This window comes from Eptesicus fuscus, chromosome 6 (assembly GCF_027574615.1).
Source record: "Eptesicus fuscus isolate TK198812 chromosome 6, DD_ASM_mEF_20220401, whole genome shotgun sequence".
Lineage (NCBI taxonomy): Eukaryota > Metazoa > Chordata > Mammalia > Chiroptera > Vespertilionidae > Eptesicus > Eptesicus fuscus.
The window spans coordinates 29,476,878-29,499,090 of NC_072478.1; the positions used below are offsets into that span (position 1 = coordinate 29,476,878).

At 49.1% G+C, this 22,213-nt stretch overlaps 1 protein-coding gene across 1 annotated transcript in view; it reads left to right on the forward strand.

The window, feature by feature from the left end:
• The first annotated feature begins 2,210 nt into the window (after positions 1-2,210).
• AP3D1 (adaptor related protein complex 3 subunit delta 1) overlaps positions 2,211-22,213 on the forward strand; it is a 41,208-nt gene continuing 21,205 nt past the window's right edge. Inside the window, exons 1-8 of the mRNA XM_008150668.3 lie at positions 2,211-2,501; positions 12,974-13,069; positions 13,828-13,908; positions 15,921-16,001; positions 18,209-18,316; positions 19,987-20,116; positions 21,397-21,536; positions 21,709-21,782. Coding sequence (XP_008148890.2) covers positions 2,406-2,501; positions 12,974-13,069; positions 13,828-13,908; positions 15,921-16,001; positions 18,209-18,316; positions 19,987-20,116; positions 21,397-21,536; positions 21,709-21,782 — 806 coding nt within the window. The 5' untranslated portion in view covers positions 2,211-2,405. The remainder of the gene's footprint in view (positions 2,502-12,973; positions 13,070-13,827; positions 13,909-15,920; positions 16,002-18,208; positions 18,317-19,986; positions 20,117-21,396; positions 21,537-21,708; positions 21,783-22,213) is intronic.

Here is a 22,213-nt window from a genome sequence, read left to right on the forward strand (position 1 = left end):
TCTCTAAAATCAATAAAAAAATTTTTTTAAAGAGTCAGGGACAACTATTTTCCCCCATTTTGTTATTCAGTCATTACAGCACTATTTGTTGAAAGACTATTTCTGTCCTCCATTTATTTAACCTTTGTGGCAAATCAGTTGACTATATAAATGTGAAAATACTTTTTCTTTACTCTCTTTTGTCTGTTTCACTGTTTTGATTACCATAGGTTTATAATTAATCTTTTTTTTAATGTTTTTATTGACTTTAGAGAAAGGGAGAGAGATCGATTGGTTGTCTCCAGCACACTCCCTACTGAGGATCGAGCCCACAAACCAAGCATGTACCCTGAAAGGGAATCAAACTGGTGACCTCTCCTCTTGGTGCATGAGAGGACACTCAACCAACTGAGCCACACCATCCAGGGTTCTCTTAGTCATTCTTTTTTTTAAGACTTAATTATATCACTTAGTATTAACTATTAATACTAATACTTAAATACTAATTCTAATACTTAATTCTAACGATTGGTTTTGCCTGTAATTGAACTTCACATAAGTAGAATCATACTGTATACACTCTTTTGTGCCTGGCTTATTTTGTTCAGTATTGTATGGTGTAATTCATCCATTTCATTCTGTGTATAAGTAATTTGTTATTTAGTTGCTGCATAGTATTCCATTGTGTGAATATATTACAAGTTATGTATCCATTTCTGTTGATGGACATTTGGGTTATTTTGGATGGATTTTGCTAATAAAATGCAGCTACTTTGAACATTCTTGTCCAAGTCTTTGGTGGATATGTCACTGCTTTCTTGTTGGGAACAGTAGTGGAATTGCTGGGTCACAGGGTTATACATATTTTAGTTTAAAAAGATACAGCCAGACAGGTGTCCAATATAGCTGTGTAGTTTTACATTCCTACCTGAAATGTAAAAGACAGATCTGGTTGTTCCATATCCTTTCAACACTTGATGTGTGTATGTGTTGGGGGGAGAGTGGCTAGGGAGGGGTCGATGGGGGAAAAAGGAGACATATGCAATTTTTTAAACAATTAAAAAAAAAAGAAGAGCAAAAACCACCCCCAAAACACTTGATGTCATTAGTCTTTCTAATTTTAGCCATGCTCATAGGGGTACAGAGGTATTTCATTGTGGTTTAAATTTATATTTCCCTAATGTCTAATGAGATGGAGCCATATACCCATTGGCCATTCAGATGTTTTCTTTTGTGATGATGAGCATGTTCGTGTTTTGCCATCTCTCGTGATTTGTAAGAATTTTTGTATTGTTCTTCTTGGTTTTCTGTTTTGTTGAGCCATGTTGTGGCTATACTGGTAAGTCCATTGTCAGATATATGTATTGCAAATGTCTTATCTCAGTTTATAGCTTATTTACCCTCTGAATGGTTTATTTGTTGGATTGGCACTGTATGTATCTCGTTACCATTCCTGGCACATGGAAGGCCCTCAATAAATGTTTGTTGAGCCCTAGCCGGTTTGGCTCAGTGAATAGAGCATTGGCCTGAGGAACAAAGGGTCCCAGGTTTGATTCCCGTCAAGGGCACGTACCTTGGCGCGTACAGGAGGCAACCAATTGATGTGTTTCTCTCACATGATGTTTTTCTTTCCCTCTCTCTTTCACTCTCCCTCAATGGAAATATATCCTCAAGTGAGGGTTAACAACAACAAAAAATGTTTGTTGAATGAATGACTGCCTAGTTCTGGGCCATGGTTACACCTGTCCTGCCCATATCACAGGATTTTGTGAGAAGTGCAGGAGAGGCAGGATCTGTTCACCGCAGCGTCGGGTTTGCAAGTTTCAGGTAGCGTCAGCTTTTAGAATCAGAAAAGGCAGAGCTGGACTCTTCTCCAGGAACTTGCCAGAGAAGCTCCACGTGGGCGCCCCGCCCACGGCTGTCACTTAGTAAGGGGCAGGACTGGGAGGTTTTTCTTAGAGCCTGGCTAGTACCCGAAACCAGGAAGTAGGTGGAGCTCCGGGGACACTGGCCAATAAGAGGGAAGAGTCCTGAGCCGGGGTGGGCGGGGCTGAGTAGGCTCCGAGGGCGTTATCCGCGTTTCCACTGGGCGGCCTGGTGTTGCGTGGGAACGTGGTATCTTCACGGAAGGTGGGACTTCCGGGGGCGGGCTGTCGGCCCCGGAGCCTGCTGTCAGCTGACCGGCCACCATCTTGTCCGCCATTTGCAAGTTCCGTGGAGCGTGAGGGGAGGGGAGCGCGGCCTGCCCAGCGGATCCGCCGCTGCCGCCGCTCCGCCCCGGACCGCCGCAGGCCTGGCCTGGTTGCCCGCCCCGCAGTGGCGGCCGGCGGCACAGCGCTCCGCGGGAGGCAAGGGCGGCCCCTGGGTCCCCGCACGGCACCCGGCATCAGGCCTCCCGGGGCTCCAGCCCGCCGGCCGCCGCCGTTATGGCCCTCAAGATGGTCAAGGGCAGCATCGACCGCATGTTCGACAAGAACTTGCAGGACCTGGTGCGCGGCATCCGCAACCACAAGGAGGAGGAGGTGAGCCGGCCGCGCGGCTGGCCCGGCCCTGCCCGCGACCCCGATCTGCGGCTCGTCCCGAGGCTTCCTCCCAGCTTGAGCCCCGCCTGTCCCCGGCCTGGGCGCCGCACACCCGCTCCCTCCCGGAGTCTCAGTTTACTCCCGAGGGCTGAAGGCGGCCCCAGCCGAGACCCCGAAGGTCCCCAAGCCGCGGTTCTCCGACACCCCTTCTAGCCCCTTCTGCCTGGGGGGACCTGCCACGGGGTGGCCTCCCTTTGAGAGCCTCAGTTTACCCGCTTGGTGTTGGGGCTCTCTTCCCCCTTCCCGCGGTGACCCCGGAAGAGACTTCGCGGGTCGCCCCGAGCGGCGGCCCTCCAATCTTGTGTGTCTGGGTCACCTGTTCAAAATACTGAGTCCCTAACCTGCCCCAGGCCTCTTGGTTGAGGGACCCTCCTGTCCGCGGGCAGCCCCGGAGTAATGGGATTAGCGCGTGTCCAGATCGCTCCCTGGGGCCTGGCCCGGAACTGGTTCTTGCCTACGGGGCCCGGTCCGGGGGCTGGGAGGGGGGCGGGGAAGGTGGGTCCTCCCCTCTTAGGGAGAGGGACGGAGGCAGCTGGCGTCCCAGGCCAAAATAAGGAAGCTGCTGAGGGGTCCTGGAATAGTGAAGCCTAAAGGCCAGGGGGAAGGAAAGGTTTTCCAGAAGTAAAACTGTAACCGTGGGCCATCATTTCCTTCCTCCTCCCCCGCAACCTGTGTGACCTAAATTCAGGAGGAATGGGGACAGTGGTCACTAGAACGCTGGCTTCATGGAAAAGGCCCAAGCACGTCCTCGCACATGGGACATTAAAGAAAGCCCCTGCTTCCCTGGCTAGAGAAAGAAGGTGCCCTGAGGAGAGCAACTGTTTGATATTGTGCAGGTGCCGCTACCAGATGCTAACCGGCCTTCCAAGCAATGGCGCCGAGGAAGTCGGGCATTACAGAATAGGAGGTGCAAGGAAGTTGAATTTGCTGGGAGGCAATTGTGCCCTCAGCCCAGGTCCTTCTGCTGGGAGCCTGAGTTTCTGCCTCGGTGGCACTTTTTCAGAAGAGGTGTGATCTCACTGAAATGTGATTAGGTTATTTTCGTTCATTTCCTTAACCTTTCACTGTGTTTTGCATCTTGTTGGAAAGCTCTCCCTAATGGCAATGGTTACAAATGTGTAGCTAACTCCTATCCTGATCGTTCCTTTTGAGTTGAAGGAGTAGTTTAGTTGATTGCCCTTTATTACTGAGCAGTGGCTAAGCAGATCACTGGGCAGTACCCTGACTCTTGGTTTCTTGGGACCCATTAAACCCGGGTACTGGTGGAAGCATTTTTTTAAGTAGCACAGGGCCAAGCTGGTGCTGGAAGTCTTCAGACGTCACAGGTTTCCGAGTGGGCTCTGCCCTGGACCTGTGGGCGATTCCTGGCAGGACATAGCATCTGGGTGCTGTTGTTTTATCATCAGAAGATAGTTATGATCTCGAGGTGTCACTTCTGACTCCTGACGGTTTATCTTTGCCCCTGTAGGAGCGCAGCCCATGACTGCTGAGTTCCTCTCCTAGTCCCCCCCACTCTCTAAAATAGGCGCTTCCCTACCACCCCACCATACCCCAACTGAGACTTCTGACAGTGTGCTTTTCTGCAGCAGAAATAGTTTTCCCCAAAAAGGTTACTTTTTATAATAGATTTTAGCTTAAAACTTCTGTGCAGTATCATAGAAATGAGGTTTAGCAGCAACTTTAAAAGCTGCGTGGAAAGGCAGGGTAAGTTAGTGGAGCTTGTATGAAGTTTAGGAGATTTTAGTCTAAGTTCTTGGGCTTGTTTAACTGAGTGACCTAGGCAGAGCCCTTAACCTGATTCTCATCTGTAAAGTGGGTGCAACTCTGCCGCCTCTCCTTGACGGTGCTGATAAGGATGCAGTGAATAACATAATGCAGGCTTCTGTGGGCACCAGAACACCCCCTCAACCTGTAGCCCTTTAGTGGGTTATAATTCAATTTAAAGGGTTATGCTTCAAAAAAGGAAAAGAAGAAACTAGAAAACCCCAGACTTAATGTACACAGAATAATTGTTTCTTGAAACTTTTATTTCAGTTTATGCTACTCAGTGTGTACATGTGTGTATGTATTGGATTACCAGGGAAAACGTATTTCTTAAAACAAGTCCCCAAAATAGGCCTGATTTACACATTTCTGGATGCTTAAATTTATTATTCTTAAGATACAGCAAGGATAATGTTGGCAGGTAGGGGGAAATCCACTTGTGAATGTCCTTGCTTCTAAAAGTTGGATATGACTAGGAAAAACCCCAATTAATGTTTTATTTTCATGGGCTCTTTTCGTATTATGGGGGAAACTTTTTCTTTTAATCTTTATAAAATTATACCTTTTAAAAAAAATTATACCTTTTTGTAATAAGCTCAGTGTTTATTAAGTAAAAGGGGACACTTCTCCCTGTAAATCAGTTTGTGTCTCGTTAAGACGTTTCTCTGCATAGGAATTGTGGGTGTTTCTCAGTGAAGGTTAAGATTCTGTTGTGACTTGCCTGTGAATTAACAATCTCACTGACAGCTTTCTATGAGAGCATAGGAAGACCCTCCCATCAGTTTATTTAGCCCGTCCCCCTTGGGTGGGCATTAAGTGGTCCAGTTGTTTGCTGTTTGGGGCTGCAGTTCACTCCCTTGGGCACAAGCTCTGCAGGTACCTCTCAGTGTTTGGGTAGAATAGGTGTGGGAAGCTTTGTGTTTGCATCTGCTGCTTTGCTGCCTGGGGCTGGGTACCCAGTGACTAGCCATCCTCCCTTTACCTTTGCTTTTGAATTCGATTCAGACCTGTCTCCTGGAAGCTCCCTGTACTTCCCAAGGCTCCTGAGCCCTCCCTCTGTGCCCCTTGGTAGCCCTAGCACTGACGTCTCTAAGACCTCAGCTACTGAGCTTAATTGACTAGGGGCCCAGCTTCGAAGTCCATCACCTTGTGTTCCACAGGCCATGCTGCCATTCCCAGTTGGTGACTGTGTGCAGGGCCACTTAGGCAGGTGACTGGTCTTGCTGACCTTTTCTTAGCTGCTTCCATCCCGCCTTTCCGCCCTGGCCCTTCACTCAGGGCCAGGTCCACACAGCCTCCTCCCAGCTCCCTCTTCTTTCCTGTCACAGGAGTTGTCCTCAGCAATATCTAGGCACATTTAACCCCATCTTGGGGTCAGCTACTACTGGGCGGGGGTGAGGGAGCCTGGGTTTCTGCCAATGTTTACTGACCTGGTTTCCTGTTACCAACTTTCGAAGCCTACACTGACACTGGAGCCTCCCTGAGGAATGCCTCCTTTTGCCTCCACCTTCACAGCCAGCAGCACAGCCTCATCTGTCTCTCTGGTTCTGACCCTCCTGCCTCCTCCCTACAAGGACCTCTGTGATCACCCTGGGGCCTGTGGGATCCAGGGTCCTCCCCATCTCCTAAGCTAGAAGAGGCTGGGATGTTCTCCCTGGAGCTTCTGGAAGGACCAGCTCTGTCACACTGTCTGGTTGCAGCAGCTGCAGGAGACTTACACTGACCAACTCGCTGGCCTTTGAGTCTTAACCTCCTTCCCCAGTCAGCTCCACACAGCCACTGCTCCTTCAGTCTAAGCCCCTGAAGTGTTGCAGTCACACACACATTGCCCCACGCCACAGCCCCTTGTCCCTCTGAACCACGGTAGCCTCCAGCTGCTCTTCTGCTACCATCTTGCTCACTACTTTGAACAACACCAGCCCTGGGCTGTACCCACTTGTGCTGGAAAAGTCCATCCTGCCAGTTATGGAATAAGTCCTGGAGATGCAGTTACAGCATAGGGAATAGAGTCAGATGCTAACTAGACTTACGGGGTGGTCACTTTGTAAAGTATGTAAATGTTGAATCACTATGTTGTACACCTGAAACTAATGTATTACTGTATGCCAATTAGAATTAAAAATAAATTCAGAATAATAACAACAACAAAACCCCACAAGATAATTCTAAATTTTTTTAAAAGTCCATCTCACAGATGAGGCCGCTCCCAGAACAGGGCCCTGAGCACCACTGCGGACCTTTTGGTGGTCTTCCTGTTCACAAGGGCCCCCTCAGCCTTCTGCACGCTCCTCTTACCCATGCACTTTGCCCAGTTTCCCCAAGAGCATGGCCATTTGTGGCTCTTCATATTGTTGCTGCTCCCCCAGACCTATGGGTCCCTGTGTCCTTCCACTCTATGTCCTGGCTCTAGGGCAGTGGTTCACACTGGGAGTTTCTACCTCTGAGGACTTTGGGCAATGTTGGGAATGTAGCTTTTGAGCTTGCCAGCACCTTGGAATCCACTGCAGGGCTTTGTAAAAACATAGACTCTCTGGGCCTTGACCTGAGAGATCCTGACCACTTGTCCATGGGGGGCCCTGGAGTCTGGATCTTTTAAAAAGTGCCCCAGGGAACTCTCTTGAGCAGCCAGGGTTGAAATGGTTATTTTATTGCAGCTCTGAGGGGTTCATCTATGAAAGATATTTGTATCCTGTGTTTCAAATTAAGTTCTGTCACAATAAAAGCAATGCTGATTTGCCTGTGGTGAAGTGTGAATTGGCATGGGACAGGCTGAGGTGTGAGAACTGTAACCATGTTTGCAACTCTGGTTTCTTCTAAAAAATGTCAATGATAAAAAGCCATTTATCTTAAACATTAAAATAATTCTAATTTATGTTTTTACATAATTTTCTGGATCTAAATTATGTCTGTATATCCCGACCAATTTTTTTTTCTTCTTGTAAGAGGAGGAGTAATATTTTTCTTTCTGTCATCAATGCTGTATAGAAATAAAAGATTAATATAATTTCTTCCCACATTCTTCACTTTAGCTTTACATAACTTTTAGATAAATATTTAGCACTCTTAAGTGAGTATAAAGCAGATTATTTATTTATTTATTTTTTAAATATATTTTATTGATTTTTTACAGAGAGGAAGCGAGAGGGATAGAGAGCTAGAAACATCGATGAGAGAGAAACATCGACCAGCTGCTTCCTGCACACCCCCCACCGGGGATGTGCCCGCAACCAATGTACATGGCCTTGACCGGAATTGAACCTGGGACCCTTCAGTCTGCAGACTGACGCTCTATCCACTGAGCCAAATCGCTTTCGGCTAAAGCAGATTATTTTTCCTCTTATTTATTTTTTGTTAATCCTCACTTGATTTTTTTTCTTTCTTTTTTAAAAAAATACGTTTTTATTGATTTCAGAGAGGAAGGGAAAGGGAGAGAGATAGAGCCATCAGTGATGAGAGAGAATCATTGATTGGTGCCTCCTGCACACCTCCTATTAGGGATTGAGCCCACAACCCAGGCATGTTCTCTTGACCGGGATTGAACTCGGGACCCTTCAGTCTGCAGGCCAACACTATCCACTGAGCCAAACTGGCTAGGGCTTGATATTTTTCCCATTGCTTTTTTCAGAGAGTGGAAGAGGCGGGAGGGAAAGAGAGAGAGAGGCCAGCAGAGGGGGGGCAGTTGGGGGTGATCAAGCAGGCAGGCAGGTGAGCAGTTGTGAGCCAGCGGTCCTGGATTGTGAGAGGGATGTCCAACTGCCGGTTTAGGCCTGATCCCAGGGATCCCCCCCCCCCCGCATAAATTTCATGCACCAGGCCTCTAGTATATATATATGTGTGTGTGTGTGTGTGTGTGTGTGTGTGTGTGTGAACACACACACACTAGAGGCCCAGTGCACACAATTTTTGCATAGGTTGGGTTCCTAGGCCTGACCAGCGATCAGGACCAATCGGGGGCCTTCTGGCTGCTGGCCAGGGCCTTCCTTCATTCTGCGCCGCCCCCTGGTGGTCAGTGCACATCATAGTGAGTGATTGAACTTCTGAGGGGACACTTTGCATATTAGCCTTTTATATATAGATTTTTTAAATTGATTTCGGAGAGGAATGGGGGAGAGAGAGATAGAAACATCAATGATGAGAATCATTGACTGGCTGCCTCTTGCACGCCCCCTACTAGGGATCGAGCCCGCACCCCGGGCATATGCCTTTGACTGGAATCGAACCTGGGACCCTTCAGTCCGCAGGCTGATGCTCTATTCACTGAGCCAAACCGGCTAGAGCCTGTGTTGATTTTCTTATACATTAACCTCTGTTGCAGAGGAAAGCCATTGTAGTCTGCTCCTTAAAAAAAAAACACCAATTACAAAAGCAACATGTACACTCTACTCAGACAGAGCAAGTCCATACAACACCTCGGGCTTCATGGATCTGATCCTGGCTCCAGACAGTCCCTGGTATCATCCAAGGGCAGGTGGCAGCTTAACTGAGCCCTTCCTGAAGCCTCAGATCCTCCTGGCCAGCTGCATATCCTTTGGAAAGAGAGTAACATGGCCAGCATGTAGAGAGGGGAGATAGACATCCTCAGATAGATGTATTAGAAGTGCTTCTGTTGCCTCTTGTAAGGCCAAAAGGGCCTGGGCTTGCCAATTGAAGTCCACAGCATGTGTTAACACATGTTTCTCTTGCCAGGGGGCTGAGGGGGTTCTTTCTTAACATTAGGTATGTGCTCTTCTGAAGATTTTGGATCTCATTCAGAACCAACCATATGTCTCTGGTGACCAGCTCAAAGGAAGGAAGTGCCTAAGGAGGGGTGGGGGTGGGGGTGGAGAGCAGTGGTCTTATGCACCCCCTTGGGGCTTCAGGCTTGCGCTCTAGGGGTGCTGGTCCATGGCTGATGTGGAGGGTCTTGGTCCTAGGGTACCTTCTCTGCCTTCTAGGTTCTGGGGTAAAGACTGGCGTCTGAAGGAGATTTAGGAGCATCCTGGCCATGCGTGCCCATGTGATAGGTCCCTGAACAACAGAGCTACCTCAGGTTCAAATGGTCCACCCACTTGGTTATTTTCTGTCACTTCCTCTGCTGAGATTTACTCATTTTATTCATTGTGAGTGCATTTTCTTTGTGTTTCATGAGAGCATTGTTACTGTTGCTGAACTGAAATCTGTGTGTGAATTTCATTATCCTGTTTCTCTCAGGGCCAGTCTTCATTGGTTCTTGTTGAGTTTTCCTGTTTCTTATTTTGAATAATTTTGGATTGTATTCTGGACATTGTAGAGACTGGATTCTGTTGTATTCTCTGAGGATTATTCATTCTGTGGGGAGAAGGTTTTGTTTAGTGGGCAGTTAATTCATCTGGGCTGAAACTACAACTCTGCCGCTCTTACCGGGGCACAAGGTCTGTGTAATGTTTATTTTTCTAGCTTTGGCTGGGTTGTGTGGAATGTGCCCATGAGTGCATAGTTGTGGTGTCAGCCAGAGATTTGTGTGGACTTTATATTCAGAATGTGGGAACCACCCCCATCTCTCTTCTCTGGGATTTCCCTCTTCACTTTTTAGTGGCCCCATTCACCGCAAACACTGCTCTGGTTCTTTTTTCTTTTTTTCTTTTTTCTGCTCTGGTTTTTGAAGCCACTTGGACACAAGTCTTTCCCTGGATCTCAGCTTCTCTGCTTGGCACTCAAGATAAAAGCTACGGCCCCACTGTTGCGGCTCAGTGGTTGAGCACTGGCCTATGAGCCAGGAGGTCACAGTTCGATCCCTGGTCGGGGCACGTTGCCTGGGTTGAGGGCTCGATCCCCAATGTGGAGTGTGCAGGAGGCAGCCCATCAGTGACTCTCTCTTTGATGTTTCTATCTCTCTTTCCCTCTCCCTTCCTCTCTGAAATCAATGAAAAGTATGTTAAAAAAGAAAAATATAAAAGCTATGAAGAACAGGACATTCTGCAGTGCTTTTGCTTGTACTCCAGTGTGTCTGGATAGTTGTTGTAAACAGTGTTTGTAGGGGCCTTAGTCTGGTGGGAACCGCTCAGACGTTACCGGAAGTGGACCCTGCCCAGCCCTCCTGACAGCTGCCATAGGCAGGTGAACCACATTGTGTGTTATCAGCCAGTGAATATTTGGGTTGTTTCTGCTTTGGGGCCATCACAGGTTGTATATTCGGGTGCCAGTGTATGTTTGAGCACCTGTTTCAGTGTTCTTGGGGGTCCACCTGAGAGTGGGCACTGTGCTCACCCTTTTGAGGAGCTACATTGTCTTCTATTAACGTCTGCACTATTCACTCCCCATCCACTGTGTGTGGCTGATTCCTCCAACACTTGTGATTGTCGTCTTATTCTTTCCCTTTTAAATCATTAATAATCCTGATCCAGGGGGCAGGAAGGAGTCATTTGTGTGAAGGGACAGGGAGCTGAGGTCCCCTGAGCAGGATTTAGTAATCTGAAGCCCATTGGAAAGATATGGTGACAGTTGTTCCATTGTACCAACTCTTGATCATAAAATATTCATAAAATATTCTGTGGCTGAGGGCACTTGAGTAGTTCTTTGCCCTGTGAGACTGCTGGTGGCTGAGGGTCTCAGAGTGTGGTCCAGGGTGGCATGTGAATGGCAGGTGTCCCTAGGGCTACCCTCGAAGAAGTGAGCCTGGAGCACGCGTGGTTACACGCGGGGCACGTGGAACAGGAGCCCGCTGTCTGCTATTGCTTTGCGTGCTTTCTGCCCTGTGTCTGGGAGGCAGGCTCTCTAGATGGTGCAGCAGGGGAACATTGAATCCTGCCGCCAGCTGGACAAGCTATTGTTGGTGACGGGGGCTCCTCATACTTCATGGAGTGCTGGACAGACGCGTTCTGACCCATGGTGACTGCTCCTTGCCTGGCCACAGGTTTCCGTTCTGTTTGGGGCTGCCATGGCGTATGTCCTGGGGTGATAGGAGGCTGTGCCATGCTGCTCCCAGAGGGTACATCAGTTGCTCTGGACCTTGTGGATTGGTATTGCTTCAGGTCTAACTTTTGTGTGTGTTTTTGTTTGTTTGTTTTTGGTCTTTATTAATCCTCACCTGAGGATATTTTTCCATTGATTTTTAGGGAGAGTGGAAGAGAGAGGGAAAGACAGAAACATTGATGTGAGAGAAGCACATCGATTGGTTGCCTCTGGCATGAGCCCTGACCAGGGCTGGGGCTGGGGAGGAACCTGCAACTAAGGTACGTGCCCTTGACTGGAATTGAACCTGGGACCCTTTGGTCTGCAGGACGACGCTCTATCCCTCTATCCACTGAGCCAAACCAGCTAGGGCCAGGTCTAACCTTTTTGAATGGTGTTTTAGGAGATGTTCTGAGTTAGCAAGGAAACCCAAAAGAACTGAAAACATACGTGCACACTAACACCTGTACACAAATGACCATAATAGCACTATTCACAAGAGGCAAAAAGTGAGAAAAATCCAAGTGTCCATGGGGAAATGGATAGAAACAGTGTTATCTACATGCACTTGGTAGAACTGGAATGAAGCACTGATGCTTGCTGCAGCTTGGATGATCCTGACATCATGCTCAGAGAGAGGCAAGGAAGCCACAGACAGAGATGCTTAGTCAAGCTTGTGCTGCTTTAGGAGAGGCTGTCCTGATGTGACATGCTCAGAGGGGACTGGAGAGCTTGGCGGGGAGGAGCTGGCTGAGTGTGGTTGATGCCCAGTTCCTTGGGAGCAACTGGATTCCTGGGTTTCTAAGGGAAGAAGGGTCTTCTCACAGCCAATCTTCCCCCAGCCTGGCTCCTTATCTGTACCTCCATGCTGGTCACAGCCCCAACACAATCTGGCCTACTATGCTTTGTGCGCCTTGACACTGTTCCTGGGCAGCTGCAGGGCCTGGCCCATCCTCCCCCTCACCAACCACTCTTGTTCCATTGGCACTCCCCTGGCCCTCCCTGCCCTCAGGAGGAGGATGGTGAAGGAATCACAGGCATTCTAGCCAAATGAAATGGTTTTTTAGGCCCTGGCAGTATAGCTCAGTTGGTTAGAGCATCATCCTCATACTCCAAGGTTTCAGGTCCCCAGTCAGGGCACATCCAAAAAGCAACCAATGAATTAATAAATAAGTAGAACAAGTCGATGTTTCTTTCTCTCTCCCTCCCTGTTTCTCTCCCCCGCCTCCCTTCTCCCTTCCTCTCTCTGTCTAAAATCAGTAAATTTTTAAAAAATTTAAAAAGCCCAGCCAGAGTGGCTCAGTAGGTTGAGTGTCATCCTGTGTACCGAAAGGTTGCCGGTTCAATCCTGGTCAAGGTATATGCCTGGGTTGTGGTTTTGATCCCTGATCAGGGCACATATAGAAGACAACTGATAGATGTTTCTCTCTGTTCTCGCCCTCCCTCAGCATGTCCTCCAGTGAAGATAAAAAAATATTTACCAAAATGAAATGGCTTTTTAAAATTCAGTGGTTTTTAGTATATCACAGTCATGCCACTATCACAAAACGAGTTTTAGGACCTGTCTCTCTGGATTTGCCTGCTGTGGACTTTTCACATAAATGAAATACTATGTGGCTTTTCACATAAATCAAATGCTCTGTGGTTTTTTGTTTTGGTTCTGGCTTCTTTCTGAAATAATTATTTGTAACTATTTTAGCCAGGCACTCATAATTTCTCAAAATTTTTTTTCCTTTTAGGCAAAGTATATCTCTCAGTGCATTGATGAAATCAAGCAAGAGCTGAAACAGGACAACATCGCAGTCAAAGCAAACGCCGTCTGCAAGCTGACGTATGTGAGTGCTCAGGCGGCGCTTCTGCACAGTGCCCTTGTCCTGCACCCCTGGTGCTGTTACCAACTCCAGCACCAAGCCATCTATCCCTCCATCTCTCTGTCCACCATCCATTTCTCTGTCCGTCCATCCATTTTTCTGTCTGTCCATCCATCCCGCCATCGGTCCATCACTTGTCCACCTGCCAAACATTGATTGATGCCATCAGCTCCAGGCACTGGCCTCCAGCATACAGGGCTAATTCTTAAGAGTCAAGGGAGAGGTGAGCAATGATTATCAGGTGCACAGAGCATGGTGGAGCCCCGGACCCATCTAGCCTCACTCCCCTTCAGGCCGTGCTGAGGAGCCTGGTGGGTGGAGCTCTGGACCATCCTGGGTGGGTTTTCTGCAGTGTCCCTTATCTGGGTGTGGTCCCTGGTTGTTGTGGAAGCCTGGGCCATGCACCCGCCACCCCCCCCCCCCCACCTCTTTCTTGGTCAGAGTCATGTAGGTTTCATGAATATCATTGTAGAGAATTTTAACCAATACACAGGATGCTGTGATTTCAGCTACATACGTTCATCATCCTATAGTGTTTGTTACTACTCCATCCCTGTAGTCTTTAATATGAAGATTTAACTGGTCAGGAAAAATGAAATTCCCCAGGTTGTGTGTTGGGTAAGCCTGCGTGTTCAGAGTGTGAGTGGCATGTGTCCTTCTGAGAATTGGGATGCTGGATGTTAGGGTTTAGGCTTGTGAGTCACTTGTTTCTCTCCCAACAGTTGCAAATGTTGGGATACGACATCAGCTGGGCTGCCTTCAACATCATAGAAGTGATGAGTGCCTCCAAGTTCACGTTCAAGGTGAGCTTGCTTTGGAGCCTGAACCCTGTGGTGATGGGGACTTGGGCAAAGTGGGTCCCTGGTGGAGAAGGGGAAGTCCCCTGTGCATTCCTGAGGTTCATCCTATGGACAGAGGTTGCACTGTGAAAAAACAAAATAAAAAAATAATTACCTCTTTCAGTCAGATTAGCCATTCAAACATCACACTTCCAGATTTTGTCAAATTATTAATGCTATTTACATAATATTTTTCTTTCAATTTTAAGTGAAATGATGGTTTTATAGGATTGATTTTATATCTATATATATTAATGTTTTTATTGATTTCAGAGAGGAAGGGAGAGGAAGAGAGAGATAGAAACATCAATGATGAGAGAGATTCAATGATGGGCTGCCTCCTGCATACACCTACTGAGGATCGAGCCTGCATCCCTGTCATGTGCCCTGACTGGGAATCGAATCCTGACCTCCTGGTTCATAGTTTGATACTCAACTACTGAGCCATGCCAGCCAGGCTGGTTATATATTTTTAAATACAAATTAAAATGAATTCATTACTCTTCAAGAAAACAAGCACTGATTATGTCACCCAGAGGCCATCACTCATCACGTTGTCCTGTGCTCTCAGTCATTTTCTGAGGGATACTACTTGTGAGTAATTTGGGACACTGTTTTCTTATCACTTGATATCTATATATATAAAAGCCTAAGCGACTGGTTGCTATAACATTCACTGACCATCGGGGGGCAGTCAACTTGGGCAGATGAAAAAGGAAACAGGCAATTGAGTCTGTGAAAGATTGCAAGCAGGTGGGGCTGAGCTGCAGTTCGCATTGGGAGGCCGGGCCATCAGCCCAAATTCCACTGCTCCAGAGGTGCAGCACCCCTGACACCCATCAACCCCTCTGGCTGCGTGCTCCCGGGCAGCCAGGACTGAGGGATGGAGGGACGGAAAAAAAGAGACCATGAACTCCGTCCCTAGCACCCGTCTCCTCCTATCAGACTGGAGCAGCCCCAGGACTTGCAGGATGCTGTGCAGCTACCACAACTCCCCAGTCCGCCCCTTGGGCACTTACCCACTTCTCTGAGCCCCAGGGACCCACTTCTCCATAGCTGGGTGTGGCAGACCAGGAGATGCGGGGGGCGGGGGCGGGGCAGATGCTTAGCTGACTGGGATGAACGGGGGCCAAGATGAGTGGGAGTGGCTCCTCCCCGGCCACCTGCTGCTTTGCGCACTGCTATATCCCTTGAGGGATCTAGGATGCCAGTTTTAGCCCCAGCCCCAGCCCGATCTCCTCAGGCCATGCTGAGAGACCCCACTGGTGCACGAATCCATGCACCGGGCCTCTAGTTGTAACATAAACATGTCTCCTGTATTAGTACATATTCTGAGAAACTATTTTCACACCCTGGCACATTTGTGGGTATTCTGGAATTTTCCTGAGTTTGCTCAGTTTTCGATGACAATGCACACCAACCAGGCAGTGTTTCCAGCCCCGGGGCCCTAAGCAACTGCCAGTGAGTCTCTGCTGTGATCAAGCCCAGGTTCCCTCTAAAGAACATGGTCGTCCTGCCTGCTGGCTTCTCTTGAAATGAAATGCTACACTTGCCAAAGTTGTGGTGGGGCTCTGCATGTGTCTTAAAGCATCATGTACATGTGAGAGTGTGACAAGGTAGCTGCATCAGCCTAGCTGAGAGATTTGAATCCTAAGAAAACCAGTGCTTAGGATGACTTACTGCATGAGATCATAAAAGCAATTCCTGGCTGACAAGTGAAAAGGTAGCATTAGTAACAGGACTCCATGGTTTGGCAAACCTTAAAGGAGCATCGTATTTCAAAGACCATATACTCCCTGTGGAGTTTTAAAGACTCCCAGCTTGGTTTTTGAATGACTTCCCTGTGCCCACCCACCTGTGACCCCCAGGCCGAGGGCTGCTTGGTGCCAAGATCAGGCGAAGGGCTAGGAGCCTCTAGGAATACTGCATGGTCCCCTTGTGTCACCTCTGATGCCTTCTTTTGTCCAATTCAACAGCGCATTGGCTACCTTGCTGCTTCCCAGTGCTTTCACGAAGGGACTGATGTCATCATGCTGACTACAAACCAGATTCGTAAGGTAGGCTGCCCTTCCTGTAGGCCCCATGGTCTCCTTGGCTCTGTGGCTGGGTTCCTTTAGGTCCCTACATGAATGTCTGATCTCCAACACTGTTTTTTCTGTCACTTTCATGCGAATAGAAAGCACTAAGGTCAGCGAGATCTCACACAGTTCTCTTATCAAGCAGAGTCTTCTGCCCTTGGTCACGTCATTCCCAAGATACACCCACACGTGGCAGGGCAGGTCTGCCTTTTTGCCTGGGCAAGAGGGAGAGGTGGAAGCTGGCTGGACTGCCCTCTTTTTATTTCTTGGCTCTGGAGGGCTCCTTTCACGGTCACTCTTCTCTCCAGTCCTGTCCCTCTTAACAGGAGTGCCTGTTGAGGTTGCATCCCTTCCCAGTATGCTGGTTTCCCACTGTGTCTTTTGAGTCACACTGTGTTTATATTTCACTTATGTGTAAGTTTGTTTTGAAATGGGCTTTGAAGGCCATTGACTGAAAAAAATGTCCTCCTTGGCCCCAGTACTTGGAACATCTTTTGTTTCCTATAATCAGAGGGGGTGTCATCCTTTCCTGGCCCCAAACCACACATTGGAGGCAGTAGCCCCAGCTCTCAGTGACTCTGGTCCAAGCCAGAATGTCCTCACTCATGAGCTCTGGTCATCCCACATGGTGACCTAGGAATGGGCTCTTGGGTGAACACTGTAAGCAGGCAGGTTGGCTGTGCTGGCACTAGCTAGGTACTGGTGTTGGCATGGATAAGATGTGGGTCTGAGAAATTAACTTCTACGCTTGCAGTTCTTGAGGGCTTGGGGTGTGGGGGGAGATGCGTGGCTGTGGGCCAGGTAGCGCAGCAGTGCTGGGTATCAGATGCCCTGGGGTGATGAGGGGCAAGCTTAACTGGTAGTGGCCTTGGAGAGGAGGAGGGGAAGCACTGTAGAAGCACTTTGGGTGTAGGATGTTGGGACAGTAAATGGGAGGGTTGCAGGAGGGTAGAGGGGCTCTGGGTACCCAACACCAGCCCACCTGCTGAGGCCCAGTTTTTGTTTTCCTGCTGGCCCTCTCTGCACAACCTTACCACCTTGATTTAGACAGAGATTTGTCACCGATTCACATTAAGATGTGTTAGAGACAGGTCACCTAGATCCACTCTGTTGGGGAGATGGCCCAAGCCTGAGAATGTCCTCGTAAGAAAGCAGATGATGTAGTAACATCTGGGCTGGTGACTTTAACCACCACCACTGCCCCCTCTGCCTGTTGTCATCTCAGCCTCACTCACAGGGTCCTCTCTTTATGCAGCCCCAGCCCTGTCTGCCACTGCCATTCCTCTCCATTCACATCCCCAATGTTGGCAGTCCCTGTGCATGCCATTTTAAATGAACCTGAGACTTTTGAGCACGACTGCCACAGACCTGCCCACCAGTGTCCTCTTCCCAATCCTGCATTTTTGAGAAGCCTCATGGCATTTCTCCATAGTGTCCACCCTCTGCTTGGCCCTTTGTGAATCACTCTGAGATGGAAAGTCCGCCAATCAGGGACCGAGTTCTGTACCGTGAGTTCTGGTGTGTTTTTATCTCGTCAGCCTTGGTTGGAGTGGATTTTAAAAGCCAGTAATTTTTATATTATTAGCATAGTCTAGAAGCTTAATTCTTAAAATGCATTAGTTTTTTTTTTTACCATATATGCACATATAAAATGTTTTAAGAGGTTCCTTAGAAAATGTCTCCACAAAAACAAGTTTGTGATATAAAAAGAATACTTTCCTAATGTTAACATGAGGTACTTCTGCGGTTGGTCTTAGAACTAGAGATTGAGGGCAGCAGGTGAGTGACATTGTGGGGGCATGGGGTTAGGTATGTGTTGTTCTTTGTGGCTGGTTTTCCTGTTCACCTTGAGGATGAGGCATAGGTCTAACTTTCTGCTTTGGGGAGGGGCCCAGAGGAATGATCCCTGGCTATTGAAGGGGAGACACCCCAGTGGACGTAGAGGGGCTCCCAGTGGGTGGGTGGGACTGGCTGGCCACACCATCTCCTCGGCCCTGGGTTCAAGGGCAGGGAGCTCAGCCCTAGTCACATCCCTGGGACATGGGGCTGTGCCAGGAGTGAGGTGCAACCCTCCTCTTATAACTACTGGCTGCTCTGTGTTACTCCTTGGGATGGCGGGGGCACGGCGGGGACCTGGGTGATGCACGATTGGCGCATGCCCCTAACCCTTCTTCCTTTCTTTCCAGGACCTGAGCAGCCCGAGCCAGTACGACACTGGGGTTGCACTGACTGGACTGTCCTGTTTTGTTACCTCAGATCTTGCCAGAGACTTGGCCAACGACATCATGACACTGGTGAGTTTGTGAGTGTGCAATTTGAAATGCATGGATGCCTGGAAAACTGGGGCTAAATTGTCACACTGAGAACACTCAGGCATATGGAAATAGGTCTGGATCCCTGGGATGAGAGAGGGAAATCGAGTCACTGTCTTCGTCTTCATCATCTGGTGGCCACCATCATTCTCAAATTCTTACTTCAGCTCCTTTGAAATAGTTCTGCTTGGGGAGAGGGTGTGTCATTGGCAGGTGTGGTCTAGCTGAGGGTCTTTCACCCTTGAGATGTGTGACCTGACAGTTACTCTCTTATTGAGGTATAGGTGATGGTATCGGTTGTCTCAACAAGCAGTGTGGTCAGGGTTATCTTCTTCTTTCTCCACCCCTAAGGCCATTTGTTTCTGTCTGTTTACAGTTTGACTTCTCACCGTTTATTTGATCTGAAAGGCATAATCCCAACCAGTTCTGATCTCTGGGGTGTCGGGAAGTTCATTCTAAATATGGATGGCCTCCTAGAAATCATGGCCCTCAGAGACACTAACTGTGCACTAGTTCTCCAACTCCGTGTGTGTGTGTGTGTGTGTGTGTGTGTGTGTGTGTGTGCGCACGCGCACACTTCTTTTGATCATGTTAATGCCACATGATCAAAAGGTAATTCTGGCCTTACACAGTCAGCCTGTTTGCTGTGCTTGCTGGTGGGCAGGCCTCAGCTCATGACCTCAAGGACTGTCAGTGCAGTCAGCTTCTAGATCAGGGGCCAGCACACCACAGCCATCTGTTGTAAATCCTTGTATCTGTACGTGACCCTGCCATTCATTTACTCGGTGTCTATAGTGGGTTCAGAGCTCAAAGGCAGAACCAAGTAGTTGGGCAGAAATCTTTGGCCCAACAAGCCAAAAATATTGACTATTTGGTGCTTTTAGAAAGTGTGATGACTCAGACCAGGTGACAGTAATATGATCCCACAGAGGGGTGTTAGTGAGTTGCTTATGGTGCACGTTGGTGCCAGGTCATGGGGGTCTGGGATAGCTTTCTTAGGAGGTGGCTCCCTGGGGCCTTGACAGGTGATGAGTGTGCCCACCTGGGCCAAGAGGCCTTCATGGCAGGAATATAGTCCCAGGAGGACAGAGCTCCAGGGCTATGGAATGTGGAGGCACAGAGCAGATTGAGGCCCAGGTGAGGGGAATCTGGAAACGTTCCTCAGCATCCTGGTCTAGGGACAGGTCTTGGCAGCCTGGATAACCTGAGGCCCACATTGATGGGCAGGCTCTTTTTCCAGTGTGAACTTCTTTTCACCTTCTCTGCCCCCATCTCCCCACCAGCTCCTCAGCGAGTCCATGGAGGAGGGTCTCGGCCTCTGGAGGTCAAGCCTAGGGTCATGGATACAGGGAGACAGGTTTTCATCCCACCCAGCACACTGTTGTGTGATACCTGGGCTTGGTGGGGTTGGGAGGTTGGAAGCTAGAGAGAGGGTTTTCCTTTGGGAAATGGAGGTGAGGCACGGGCAGGCATAGGACGTGAGCAGGGCAATGTGAGAGGTGAACATGCAGGCGTGGGAAGGTGAGACATGAGTAGTGGGTGTGGGAGGTAAGTCATGGGTAGGAGGTGTGGAAGGTGAGCAGTGCAGGTGTACAGGGCAGGTGCACAGGATATAGTGTTGAGAGAAGCCTGATGGCCCTCTGCTCCCACAGATGTCACACACCAAGCCATACATCCGGAAGAAGGCTGTGCTGATCATGTACAAGGTGTTCCTGAAGTACCCTGAGTCTCTGCGCCCTGCCTTCCCCCGCCTGAAAGAGAAGCTGGAGGACCCTGACCCTGGTTTGTTGATTTGAGATAAGATGAGGATTGTACTGGGTTGTGGCGTTTTTCCAGTATCTAGAACCTGGTGGAGGATGTTGTGAGGAAGGAGTTGAGGACACTAGGTCCCAGGACCCCTGTTCTGCAAACCCATCCTCCCCTGCACCTCTTTACTTTCTGGCACAAGAGGCAGGTTCAGCCCTGGAATCCGCCATGTCTCCAAGCAGCCCTAGTCCCATTTATTGGTGTGGGACTTAGAAACCGAGGTTGGGACACTCAGTGTGCCCGTGCTGCTGGGGAGTCAATCTCCTAGACCCTCAGCAGACACCAACACCCTGGGCAGGGGCCTGTCTGTCTGTCTGCATATTAATAGTCACATGTTTATTACAATGCCTCGACTCCCATCCTACACCGGGGGGCTTATTCCAGCCCTCATTCCTCCCATTACTTTCTCACTCCTTCCGTGTCTGGGCTGAGCAGGTGCAAACTAGCTTCTCTAAATCCACTGTGGGTTCCAATGCTTCTCGGGGAATCTGCTGTGCATCACAGAGAATTATAGGTGTAGAAAGTTCTGGCTGGAGAAATAGCAGCCAAGGCAGCAGACATGGTGGGCTAGGGGCGAGAGTGGTTGCCGTCAGGTTGAGGGGAAGTCCAGTCACTTTGTGTGGTGGGCATCTTGTTCCAGGGATTACTTTGATCCTACGGGGACCCACCTCACAGCCTTTGGTCCTCTCCTCTGGGGAGCAATGGTGGTCAGAGCCCCAAGGGACTGGGCTTTTGAGCATTGCCCATAGGTGATGGGTGCAGTGCCAGGCATAAGCAGGAACCCTGCACACAGCATGGCCAGCCTGCTGAGGACCCCATCCCTTAGTGATGAGGACCTCTGTTATGTAAAGTGCCAAGATCCAAGAAGGCCTCAACGTATTGTTTGTGAAGAAATAACCTGGAGGACTGGCTGAGAAAGACATGAGTTTATTAGAACTTGTGTATGCACTGTGGGTAGCCAACTGGTGAAGTCTCCACAACACAAACTTGCAGCACAGGGTTGTATAGAGTACAGAAAACAAAGCAAACAGGGCATGCAGGGTAGACGTGCTCGTGCACGAGCTGTGTGAGATAAAAATGCCAGCTGTTTACAGCCGGGTCACATTTCAGGGCAGTTTCTTTTTGGCCCTTCCTCGATTGCGGAGCTGACTAGTACAGATGGCCTTCATTATATTCCCACATGTTGGGAGGGGGAGCTGGATCTTGGGAAGGGGCCATCTGCTCCTCACATATGCTCAACCCCTCTGATCTCACAGGGGTCCAGTCGGCGGCAGTCAATGTCATCTGTGAGCTGGCCAGACGCAACCCCAAAAACTACCTTTCCCTGGCCCCACTATTCTTCAAGCTAATGACCTCCTCGACAAACAATTGGGTCCTCATTAAAATCATCAAACTCGTAAGTATCCCCAACTTTCCTTCTTCTCATGTGTGGAAAGACCAGGGGGTATCCTGGGAGCTCTCAGTGCTGGGAGGGGGTGGGGGTTAGCGTTGGTCAGCATGGTCGTATGGAATCCCAAATGTGCCTATCCTACTCTTGCTGCCTGTGACCTGGGCCTCTCATCCCCTAGTTTGGTGCTCTGACCCCCTTGGAGCCAAGGTTGGGCAAGAAGCTGATTGAGCCTCTCACCAACCTGATCCACAGGTAAGCCTCGGGGGCCTGTCTCTGGTACCACACACACACACACACACACACACACACACACACACACACCTGTCCTTGGCACACCTGCTGTGGGCAAGCCTGCACTCCCTGGGAGACTGTCGACATGTGTGAGGAGTAAACGCAAGGAAAGTTGGATGGAAAAGCAAACACACATATTGTGACTTTGCTGCAGATGAAAAACTATGCCTCGGTACCTGCTGGCCCTCCTGGGACCAGGCTGGGCTTTTAAAACAACACAAACAAAGGAAAACGAAGAAAGGTACTCACTCAGCCTCTTGGTCTTAGTGGGCTTCGGCAATCATGGTGAAGGCCTTAAATGACCGTGTTGTTTTTAGTTTGTCTGTTGTCAGATCGTGTTCTAAGAGCTGCCATGCCACTTAAGATGCCTGCAGTTGAATCCTGGGGGGCCA